General features: G+C 39.0%; 1 protein-coding gene and 1 non-coding gene across 4 annotated transcripts in view; both read right to left on the bottom strand.

Moving 5' to 3' along the window:
* The window catches only part of FOCAD (focadhesin), a 338731-nt gene that overhangs the window by 226592 nt on the left and 99328 nt on the right, over window positions 1–12811 (bottom strand). For all 3 annotated transcript variants that reach the window (XM_063080862.1, XM_063080864.1, XM_063080865.1), the window contains one exon: window positions 9985–10242. In XM_063080862.1, coding sequence (XP_062936932.1) covers window positions 9985–10242 — 258 coding nt within the window. The remainder of the gene's footprint in view (window positions 1–9984; window positions 10243–12811) is intronic.
* LOC134365331 (small nucleolar RNA SNORA30/SNORA37 family) lies at window positions 12554–12682 on the bottom strand. The gene has a single exon (XR_010022036.1). It is a non-coding gene; the product is annotated as a small nucleolar RNA SNORA30/SNORA37 family (small nucleolar RNA).

Raw genomic sequence — 12811 nt, 5'->3', positions numbered from 1 at the left:
GTCAGTTATTTCAAGGGCTTCTTGTTCTATAGGATCTAGAGTATGAGATTTATTAACTTTTGGTGGTGTACTTTCTTGATTTTTTGTATTTCTGGTGTCTTTTTTTTGGTGTTTATTCATTGTGGCAGGGGGTTTCACAGTCCACCGGTTTAAGACTAATGACTAACTAGGATGTTGCTGTGGTTGCCAATTTGGTATGGCTCCCGCCGTGACTGCTCAGTTGGCCTCTAGTGTCTTGTGTGTGTGGTTGCCTCGGGTCTTGGGCTTCTCCGGGGATCCACCTTTCTGGTCAGCTTGTACTCTGCTGGGCTGGTGGATCACGTACCACAGGGTGTGTGATCTCTGTTGAGCTTTCACTTTCTGTACAGGACTTCTCCCCGTTCCGTGTGCTCTGGCCCAGGCTGTTAGATCGTGCAGTGGCGACCCCACCGGGTGTGTGGTTCCTGTCGAGTCTCCGCCTCCCTGGCCGCACGTCTCCCCCCTCTGTGCACACTGTGCTGGGCTGGGGCGTGTCTTCTGCACCCCTCCTCTATCAGGGGGGCCTTCAAGACCCTGCTCAGCACCGCCTCGCCCAGGAAGTCTACCAGGTTTCTGCTAGGCACAGACGACCGGTCTCTCTGGGTGCCTTTGTAGCACTGTGTAGATCTTTTTCGGGTCTTGTTCACCTTTGTATCCCCCCGGTATAAACCGAGTCTAGTGCCCGCCTGCAGCCTGCTCTCCGGCAGGTTCAAGCGGACCTGGGAACTCTCCTACCACACTATTCCCAACCAGAAATTCGTTAGGCTTTTTTCCAAACTGGTGGTCGCAGAGATGGTATCTGCCTCCCAGTAACAGGAAGTTTACCGGGGCTTGAGTCCAGGGTGTGGTGGAGTGACAGTCGGCCCGCCCGTACTTCCTAGCCCTCCCAAAACTGGTCGGGACGCCCCACACCCACAGCCCTGCCAGAGAACCGCGGAGGGAGTGGGAGAGGAGGTCGGCCCGCAGGGTCCGGAAAGCCCCGCGCCAGGCCAAGCAAATGGGCTCAGTGATGGCCGAGCAGGGCGGAGCTGCCCGCACCTGGGAAAATGGAGGCAGCACCGGGGCAATGAGTGGCCTGGTGGTGCAGGCGGAAGCCGCGTGGGCATCCACCCCCCCGAACAGAGCTGTGCCAGGGATCACTCACAGTGCTGTGCCAGGTCGGGCGCTCGCTCTGTCTCTGGTTTGTTGCCTTCCGTGTTCTCGGCGCTGCCGCCTCGGGCTGTTCAGTCGCGGCGCCACTCGGGCGCTCCCAGGAATCTTCTTTAATGCCGGCCTGAAACCTCGAATCCTGAATAGGGCAGCTGGCCGCCTTCTTCAGCGCGGCCCCGGTCTCCGGGATCCTGGCTGCATCCACAGCAGCCCTGGCGCCGTGTTCCCTGTTTCAAGACTCACTTTTGCAGCTAAGAATCAGTTCTTTTCCTGCTCCACACTTCAAAGCTGTTGCCTGTAAATGAGGCAGCCTCTCCTGCCGGGGGCAAAGTGGCGTTGAGCCCCCACGACCGGCCAGCAGCAGCAGTCCTCCCTTAAGAGATGGCCAGGGGAAGGACCACAAGTTTCCCGGCTGCCTGAGGCCCAGTGGCCACCTTTTCCACCTCAGCTACTCCGCGCCAGCCGCCGCAGCCGCCGCCATCTTGAAACCCGCCGATAATGTCTTAATGAATAGATAATTCGATCATTTTAAATTGGCACATTCATTGTGCCAATGTAAATGAATAAATCCAAACTGCCTAAAAACAGTAGCTTCAACACCTGCTTATGTTTTAACTAAGCCTATATCAAATTACCCTGAACCCTAAATTAATAGGATTTCATTTAATAAGATTTTACTGTAATCTAACCTAACCTAAACCCCATCCCTGGACTGACAATGTTCCACTTATTAGTCAGAATAACACATGACAAACTGTAAAACAGTTTATTCATTCTAGGCCGGTAGGTAAATATGTCTAATATATTTACATGCTAATTCAATCAGTCAACAAAACATGTATCAAAGCCCAGGAACTGACCAAGGTTACCAGGAGACAAAAACAAGTAAGACATGGTTTCCCTTAAGGAATTCTTTTCACGAATTCTAAATCTAATTGTATCTATTAAAAATTCCCTTTGAAGACAGCTTACATTCAAGATAACCATAGGACACTTCAAAATGCTAACTTGTCCTTAACTAATCTCATTTCAGCTTTAGTGCTGTTTGATTCTGTAATATGACAAATTCAGGTTACATAAATTTTTATATGCTTGTTTTTTTTAGAGACAGGGGGAAAACACACAAATTGTCTTAAATGCAGTAGTAATCCACTCCCACAAGAATAGTAGTAAGCAAAGATGACTAGACACATGGTTTCCAAAAGTCCAATCAATACACCATAAGCCTGCCATTTGGAAATCATCCCAAGCCATTTCTTAACTACATGTCTGGCTCCACTTAGTTTGTAACCATGTCTACCCATCTGAAATAAACTGACTTCAGAACACCCAGTTTTATTACATTAACTGTCCTGAAAAATTGCCAATGAATCTATAATACCATTTATCATGAAAAGCTCAAAATTGTCATTGGTGGGGTAAGCCCAGTGTGTTCAACAGGCAAAGGGACAGCATAAGTCTGGTGAGCCTCGGTTACCCACTTATATTTATAAATCAAACCAAATTGGTTGTATGGAGCTGGCATGGGATTGCTTCTGAGATATAAAGAAATGTTTCCTTAAATAAAATTCTCCTCTGATTTGAAGGGGCGACTATAGAAGGGCAATATAAACTGGCACCTTCACTTTGGGGGTGTCTAGCCATGATACAAGTAGGCAGAAGACCAATCCCTCCTTTGCCCTTCCCTCTCCACTGACTAAATAAGAAAAATTTTTGTCCTGGAAATGGTAGACTTCAGTGCATGGTCCCCTTGAGCAGAATTCCTCATGCCTATTATGAAATTCAAATTTAACCACAAGGTCTGCTCTGACTCCTCCTCAGAGCCCTTTAACAACACTAAAAGCCTATCCCATAGAGAGTTTTCACCATCAGAAAAACCCACTGGTACCTGGTATTCACTTAGAAGCTGCTGTGGATTGAATTTCCCCCAAAAACTCACTGAAGTTTGATCTCCATTGTAACAGTATTAAGGGGGTGGGAAAGCCAATTATGGTATTTGAAAGTTGGGACTTTTAAAAAGTGATCAGATTGTGAGGACTGTGCCCTCATGAATGGAGTACGGGTGTGGTTCTGATGGCTTTATAAGAAAAGTGAGTAAGCAGGTTAGCTCTCTTTCTCAGCTCATTCTCGCCATGTGATATCCTAAGTTGCTGTGGAGAGTTCCCACAAAGAAGGTCCTTGTCACGTGTGTTCCCTGGACCTTGGACTTCCCAGCCTCCAAACTGTAAGAAATAATTTTCATTTCTTTATAAATTACCCAGGTTTAGGTATTCTGTTACAAGCAATAGAAACAAACTAATATAAAAGCAAATAGACCCCATTGTTCTGAATGCAGTTTTGGACCCCTCCTCACCAAACTCCACCCCCATCCCTCCTGATGCCCAGTGCTCAGTGACACACAGAGACAAATGGGTTAGTTTCAGTGTATTAGTAAGCTACTGAGTGTCACAGTGATATGGGTTGGACTGAAAAGTCACAATCAAACTTTTCCTTTAATGAGAATTTTAAGGACTTTCTAATCTGTAGATACATCAGAAGTAACTCAGCCCAATATTAACACCCAAAAATGGCAGAAAATTAACAGAGAACTGCTTCTCTGAGAATAAACTTTAGACTTATTGTACACACCAGGAAAACATAAAAGGGTTCAAACGCCAGTTAAAAACATTTGATTCCAAAACTCTCTACAAGGGGTTTATAAAGAAAAAAATAAACATATTGCCGTAGAATAGGGTAGATGCAACTTGACCTTGTATTTTGGTCTGTTTCTCTTTGTCTAATTGCTTCATGCTGACAGGCTCATCCCAATTTTTCTCTAGGCATAATCAATGCTACAGCTACCAAGGAATAGTAGTACAGCCCTTATCTATAAAGCTCTTTATTAAAAGTACTGTACATTCTGGTTTCTTTTTGCTGGTGTGAAGAACACAGGAAGCAGACTGACTTCAGGGGGTAGGAATTCATATAACTCAGTGACAATAGAACAGAGTGCAAAGTGTCCAAAGACTCTTTGTGCAAGTTCTTTTATGGAATATCTTTTCTCCTTTTCTCACAGCAGTAACTTACAGACCATTAAATTTCACACATTTCCTATTCATTTTCCATGTTAAAATATGGCTTCTGACCCTGAGTAGAACTATCACAGGATTCTGCCCTGAAAGTCAACCTTCACTATTTTGATAATATATGACTTCTAAAAGACCCACAAGTCATGGGCCATGAACCTACCCACATAAGTGATTTCAAATGGCTCGAATATGTATACACTTTTACAAATGGAAAAAATTAAGCCCAGAAAACATCACAAAGAATAAAATAAAATTATCTAAGATTGCAATTGTTCCCATTAAGCAAGACCTTTAACTAGACTTAACCAAAATATAAAAAGGAAATAAAAGACTCAGAGTTGTAAAATGCAAGTAAAACCAAACAAAATAAAACTAACAAACATAATTCTATCCCCACTTACAAACAAAAGAAAAGCAAGCAAGTACCAAGGGTTCAAAAGAGGCATTGAGTTTCAAGAAACTTTTTTTTTTTTTTTTTGTTAAGCTCATCAATGAGGGTAGGTTTTAAGGAAGAAACTTTTGGTTCTCTAAAGTCAAATTTATAAGCTTTTGTTCTTTGGCATATTCCATTTTATAAATCAGTCAAAAAGAAATTGACATATCTTATACATAGTATTTAGAGTTATTCCATTGAAGGTAAGATAATAAACTATTAAAGGATTTTATTTTAAAACATCTCGACCTATCTAAAAATTGCTAATCTTTGTGGTTAACGTCCAGTTCAGATATCTAACAATTTAATCTTGCCATAAACCTTTAACCACATAGGCAGAAACTTTGGAAGAAAACACATTTCTCAGGTTTTAAAACCACTAACAAGTAGCTTTAATTTCCAAAAGAGAATATAATCTTTTGTCAGTTATTCTCTCCACATATACTTGTAAGACATAATACCATCAAGCATCTGATAACTCCTATAAGACTTTTATGGACTCACAAAGCTATGTGAACATAGTTTCCTCCAACATCTCTATTGTTCCCTAGGATATAATTAATGCTCAATACCAACAGCTATACGGGAGACCAATAAAGAAGGAACAGAAGAACAGGCATTAGAGAAGGTTTTAAGAGGTAATAACCCTTTCTTCTCAAGGGGCCAGAGGCCAGAAAAACATTGCGGAGGATGGGTGGGGACAGTCCCAGGTAGATACAGAGAGAAATTTACCTGAAGTTGCCAGAGAGAAAGTGGTTAGAACATTACTGGAAGCCAAGGTCAGAGTTAGCAAAGAACATAAAATCCAAAAGGGAAGGAAGAGACAGGAAGAGAAGAAGAAAAAGTAAGATTTCTGGCTGAGAGTCTTAGAAGCAAGACACAATCAGGTATACGGAACGGGCTGAAGAAAATGGTACAGAACTAGTGGTATCACCTATTAAGTGTATATTTGAGGTACACAGCTACAGATCACAAAGCCAGATGAGGTCTGGACAAGTGAGATGTCACGTGCTAGGTTCATATGCATGGGGACAGAGGAGGTCGATCAATACTTGTTGATTAACGAAGAGTCATTAACTATCAGTCTCAGACATTTCCTAACCGTCCACAATCATGTTACACAGGTGGGCCAAACATTAGCTAAGGGTTCAGAATGTTATTTGATATTGTCCTTAGAAGGACCATAAATTAAAATTCAGAAAAAGTCCTCATTTAGGTCTGGAATTCACTGTCCCTTAATTAACTCAGTAGAGCCTATGCTTAACATTCACTACCACTGATTTCACACCAGATGTGGCCAGATCCTGGACAAATCACAGAGGTAGGAAATAGCTCACTGACAAGGAAAGAATAAGATCAACGACATTACTTTACATGAGCCATGAAGCCATGTGTTTCAGTTGTCATTTATGCATCTCTGAAGGCACCCTAAATGATTTACATCAAAATGTGGGAAAATAATATTACAGTATCAGAAAGGCAGGGACTTGTTACACAAACATAATCAATAAGCATATGAATCTACCAGCTGCTATTTCTGAGGGGGGAAAAAAACAAAACACTAATTTGGGAAGTAGAACTCCCATTTATTATAAGCAAAGACCACGATATGAAAACCTCTCTCTAAAATAAATCAATGTTTTTAAAACTTTCAAGACTTCCATGGGAATTCACTCAGGATGCTCGTTCTTGGATCTCTCCCTAGAACACTCTAAAACATTCTCTCCAAAAACGTAAAAAGCACTGAACTTTTACTGAGTGCTGCCTGACCTGAGCTTGTTTCTTTTGCAAAGAGAGTCTCGTGATGTCTGTGTAAGAAAACTATAAGGATTATTAGTAACTGCTGATATAACATTTCTAGATATGGAAAAAAAGTTTCTTACTATTTTTTTTAAGTGTTTATATATTGCCTCAGCATTGGGTACTATCTATCTAGTCATTTTTAAATCATCATTTGTATCCAGTTTGGTACTCACAAGGCCAGGTTCCCTTCAGACCACTTATCTTCATAGTCTTAGATGACCCTAAATGCATTAAACCTAATGAAAAATGTATGCCACAGAGGGACCAGGTGAGAGACTAAGGATGAAAACTCACATTGGGGAAGGGGAATCCATCAAACTCCATGATAGGTAAGAAGTAACAATCACATTTTTAAAATCACTTTTTTAAAGTATTATTAACACTAATATAGTGTTACTAGTTAATACTAATAATTTGCATTACTATTAATTATTACTACTAAACATAATTTCTATACTACCACTTAGAATAGAATTACTAATAGTAACAATAATACCAACACATACTTCATACACAGCTCATCTCTTTTAAACATGTCAAATATTTTCTCTCACAAGGTCTTACAGTAGAGTCAAGGTATCATTAGAACACAATTCCAAGAGATCCATACTGCAGGCAATGGAATTCTAACATAGAGGTTAGGTGACCATCAGAAAAGAGGTGAAAGACAGCCTTGAAATTCCTAATCTTAACCTATTTATTTAGCCTTGCTTATTAGTAGTCTAAAACATTTCTTTAGTATCAACTCCCCCATGAATCACTATCCCCCATTGAACAATTATCCTTCTTTCTCTAAGGTGAGAAAGGAAAAACACACATGAAATATAAACACACCTCATGTAGTCTTGTCAACTAAATGAAACAGAAATTACTCCACCAATAGCAGAAAGTAACTCTAACTCATTTGAATTGATTCTACTCCAGATCCATTCACAATTAGAAAATTTGCTTTTTCAAAATACTCAGTCCTTTCTTTTTGGCTGCTTTATCTCATAGCTAAAGGCCAGTAAAATGATACAATATAATAACTTCATAAGGAAAAGAGAAGGGGAAAAAAAACACTTTCTCCTATTTAGGGCACTTCTTTTGTCTTTTCCCAAATACTTAAATAACTTCACTTCTAGGCTCTTATTAATGAACTAAGTCTACCATTCATCTTAACAGCACAACTACACTGAGTGTTTTTCTCACTTCTTTCAAAACTATCCAAAAAATAATCAACAGAAGTGTAATAAACTGATTTCAATTTACAGCACTGCTTCTTAAACATTTATTGAATAAATAAATGAAGCTGGATGGTCACTCTAGTGCTTCCCAACGTGTTCCATTTCATGACGCACATGAAAAATAATGTTTATAAGGATACTAGCATAAATAAATGAAACAGCAGGTGGCCAGAGGCTACCAGCCAGAGACTTCGGCAGCCTGAGCTGAGACAATCACCTGGCTGCAGAAAGGATAATATCCCAGCAAACCTTTCACACAGTATTTCAGCGTCCCCTGAAACACAAATTGAGAAGTTCTGCTCCACATTTTTGGCCTATTTAGTGCATTTCCACTCCTGTTACCAGAAAACTATCTTTCCTTTGGGGAGCCATACCACCCTCATTCCACATGAACCTGGTAGCACAAACAATATTGGGCCCTGATGCTTCACTCACTCCCATTCCACCCAGGATAGCCAATCAAAGTGCCCCATGATCCTATCATGATGGTTGAGACCCAAGCAAAGCCAATTCAAGCATTCTCTGCTTCTCTCTTCTTTTGGGGTTATAAATGTAAGGTTATAAGGCTTTGGGCTTCCAGCCAATTCACAGAGGGAAGAAAGAAACTGTACCTTGAATATACTGTTTAGGCCATAATTGGCCTAAGTACTAGAGCTAGTAAAAACTGGTTAAGGCAGCTTAAGATAGGCTTCTGTTATGTGTTATCAAAAATTATCACTCTAGGAGGCCAGAGAAACACAGCTGGGGCAGTGGAAATCTGCACCCCCTCACCCCAAGCCTGAAGACGACAACAGTGGGCCACGGGCCTTGGTCCCACCTCCTGCAACCAGGCCAGCAAAGGAACCAGTCATGGGCCAGACCCATTCTCCCTTCTCCCCTCCCCACCCCCCACAGCAACAATGTACTTATTAAATAAAAGCTTTTTAAACGTTATCACCCTAGAATTCCAAAAACCAAAAGCATTTCCTGAAAGTGTGTGTGTGTGTGTATAAATGGATGTAATATATGTTTTACATTAGTGTTTTACACAGATCAAGGTGTCACACTGCATGACTTGAAGGGATCATTCTTTAAATAATCTCCAGGCATTATCTCTGCATTAACTGTTTGTTCTAAAGAGTTTACCATACAAGGTAACAACACTGAAAGAAAACATTGGTTAGAAGAAGGATCATTACAGAAAGTAGACAGAGAAATAAAGTAGGAAGCAAGTTGAAAAGATTCACATTATCCATACACCATGAAACAAAGGTACTTTGAGTACGTTACAGATCCACTCACAGAATCAGAACAGAAGAGGCCTGGTCAGAGTGAAAACTTTTTGTGAAATATCAGCAGTTGTTTACTTGACAAAAAGGAATAAGCATAACAAATTGAGTGTAAAAAGGAATTCCAAATAGATTAACTTTATATCTTAAATAAACACATTTACCCCACCTCTACCACCAAATTTTTTCCTCTAGGAACGCATAATTTTCCATTAAGAAATGAATGTTTTCTTCACCACACTTCAAAAGAAACACAGCACAAATACTTATAAAGAGAAGATACTACAAACACCATACCTACTTGGTTAGGAAACCCTTCCCTTCACAGGAAATGCATTTTTAGAGATTCTCTCCAATGGTAAAAGATCACAGATTACTATGTTAAGTATGCTAGTGGTTAGTTTAAAAGGCAGGAAAAAGTCTTATTAAAGTCTGACTGCTTTCTTATTATACTCTAAGTTCTGAGCAGATAGGAAGAAAGATTGTTTACCCTCTCATCCCAATATACAGATCAGTACCATACACAGCAAGGACCCTACAGTTTTTAGTTTATTAAATGACTGAATAGCATCAAATAGCATCAAACTGCAAGAAGTTAAAATATATATAAATGCCTATTGTATTGGCACCTTTATCCTGGATTAAGGGTCTACGTTTAAAGATCAGTATTCACACCAAGCAATATGCATATTGGTATAGGTTGCAAGACTAAGTAAGCAAAAGCATTACAAATTAGCAAATTGACCAAAAAATCTTAGAACCAGAATAGCACCATGTATAGGTTTCCTTGCAAAGAGTGCTTTCATTAAAGAAATATCTGCATAATTAAATATACATCAACTCAGAGTAAGGAGAAAGAAGAACAACTTGGCAAGATAAAGACAGCAAAAAAAGAAAGAAAAAGAATCAACCCATAATTTAAAACTTTGAAGTAAATAATCCACAAAGTAAGATAATCTACAATTCCAATAATTAACCTTTTCTCCCATTACTGCTATTCCGTTATTCTCTTGTTTTACCTGAGAGGCATCAGCTTGGGCTAATTCTGTAGTGACCTTCAGTATTTGGTGAAGATTTCGTCCTTCATCTTTGACAAGGAGGTGAGCCAGGAGAAGAAACACATGCACAGGGATCACTGTAGTAACAGGGAGCAATGACTCTACTGAAGCCAACCAGTCACTTGCCGCAGATTCTTCCCTCATTACCTCAAGAATCCTCCAGGTTGTAAATATTGAACCATACATGTTGGTTATAGGGAATTCAAGCCTGTAGGAGAGCTGAAAAATGAACACAAAAAAAAGCATGAATAAATGAGATGAATATATTTATCAAAAATATATTTTTGACATTCACTTATTTTTTTATATTTCAAGAAATCATCCCTTCCAACAAAATGAATACAAATTTTGAATTCCTGCCAAAAACTTCTCTGCACACATTTGAAGTAATAGAATTACACAAAGAGAAAATAGTTGTTAGATGGAACTCTAGAACAGTTTATCACAACTTTTCCTCATATTTACCATTCATCCCCAGTTAAGGCAGAAAAAAACGGATCAATATACAAGATCCAGAGGCAACAGAGTTTGGAAAGAGTAATTATCACCAAAAAAGCATTCACCAATGAGAAGGAAGAGAGTAAAAAACATTGTATTTGTCCAGCTTCAGGCCCTCAGAAGAGGCAGCCCAGGGCAGATGGCAGACTTGGACTGCGGACAATTCATTTTTATGATAGACAGTATGCTGATAGGAACAGAGGTGGTTCAGCCAGAGCCTGGGAATTCATTAATAATTGTGAATAATTTCTGCAGGAAGACAGCTCTAAACTGAAACAATACCCAGAGAAGGTAAGTCAATCTGCAAAATAGCTCCCCACGGAAATAAAGTAGTGCAGTCAGGGCCAGAGAGTAGATAGAATCCTACCAAGGTGAGCTGTGTGCATAAATGGCTCAGGAAAAGCCACAGACATTAAAGACACATTAGACATTGACTGCTAATAAAATAACTCAAACCATGTAGAGTGTGATGAGACAAATTAGAAATCTCCAGATTATAACTGTCCAGTTATTAGGGAATGACATATGGATAAGGATAACAACTGAAAGGATGGGAAGTAAAAGTTAAGCTTTATAAAATTTTTTAATAAATGCTTTATTAAGATATAACTCACTTACCATAGAATGCACACTTTTAATGTTTACAAATCAGTTAATTCTAGTAATTCATAGATTGTATGATGATCATCACTGTCTAATATTAGAACATTTTCATCACCCCAAAAGGAAACTCCACAACTATGAACAGCCATTTCTCATTCCCCTTACACTCCTGGCAACCACTAATCTACTTTCTGTTTCTGTTTTGGTCATTTCATATAATAGGAACCACACAATATGTAGTCTTTCATGACTAGCTTCTTTCACTTAGCATGTTTTCAAGGTTCACCCATGTTGTAGCTTGTATCAATACTTCATTCCTTTTTATTGCCAAATAATATTCCACTGTATGAATATACCATATTTTGTTTATCCATTCATCAATTTATAGACATTTGGGTTGTTTCTATTCTTGCATATTATGAATAATGCTGCAATGAATGCTCCTATAAAAGTTTTTGTATGGATATATGTGTTCAATTCTCTTGAGCATATGCTTAAGAGTGAATATGAAATTTATTTGAAAATTAAATGCCACTGTAAAAACAAATGAGGAAGCTCTATCTGTACTGACAAGAAAAGATCCCTCAAGCAAAAATACAAGATACAGATAGCCTGGAATGCTACCAATTTTTTTTTTTTTAAGGGTGGGGAGAAAAAGGACTATTTATTTGTATTTGCTTGTATATGCAGAGAAAAGCATCTAAACAAATACTGAAGAAATTAGTAACCATTAATCATCATCTTCTATTTGGGAGAATGAGAACTAGACAAATGGAATCAAAGGCAAGAAGGAGGCCTTGACTGTATGACATTTCATAGTTTCTGAACCATTTGAATATATTACTATTTCAAAAAATATATAATTTTTTATAATTGAATAATATCTAAGTTTATATAGCTCTCTCTCTCTAAAAATACTTTTCCTCCCAAGAAGATGAAATTCATTAACAACTATACCCAAGTTCTTCAGACTAATGACAAACAGCCTTGGACTAGGACTTCAGCACAGCCATGCCAGCTATTAGCCATTATGTAATCTCTCTAAGTCTTACTTTCCTCATTTGTAAAAGTTAAGCACCCTCCTGCCAAGATTGAGGTAGATAATGTGATAACATCTATAACACACCTAGCCTAGAACCTGAAGTTGCAAAATACATGGAAAGGTTATGGCTATTACCTTTAAGCAAGAAAAAATAAAACTGGTGGATATGAGTATAAAAGAAAATAATTTGGAAATCACTATAAACCATAAGTTGAGTCAAAAGCAGCAACATTACAGACATAGAAGAGTAAACAACAAAACAGAAAAGCAATCCTATGTTACTTGAAGTATTACGTCCAGGTTTAGGCTCTGTTTTTTGTTTGCCTGCCTAAGGTTGGAGCAGCAGGAGAAAAGCACATTGTTGAATAAGATGTTACAAAATGGTCCCTCTGTCTCACTGAGTGACAGCTGTCACTGGCACAGCCCCAGAAAAAGGATACAATCAAGGTTTTTTTCTTAGCACCAGCTACCAAATCCTGGTCTCATAGCCTAAGGGAGGACCTATGAAAGTTCTGGTAGGCTCTGTCCTTTAGAGGAAAAAGTAGGTTAATCAATAAAAGGCAGGTTTATGTTATGAGAATTATGTCTCAATAAAAAACAAAAGAGAGAAAAGAAATCATAAAAAAAATAACATCTAAGTGAATA

This window comes from Cynocephalus volans, chromosome 16 (assembly GCF_027409185.1).
Source record: "Cynocephalus volans isolate mCynVol1 chromosome 16, mCynVol1.pri, whole genome shotgun sequence".
Taxonomy (NCBI): domain Eukaryota; kingdom Metazoa; phylum Chordata; class Mammalia; order Dermoptera; family Cynocephalidae; genus Cynocephalus; species Cynocephalus volans.
Note: the sequence above shows the minus strand (reverse complement) of the source record. Positions and strands in the feature narration are given on the sequence as shown.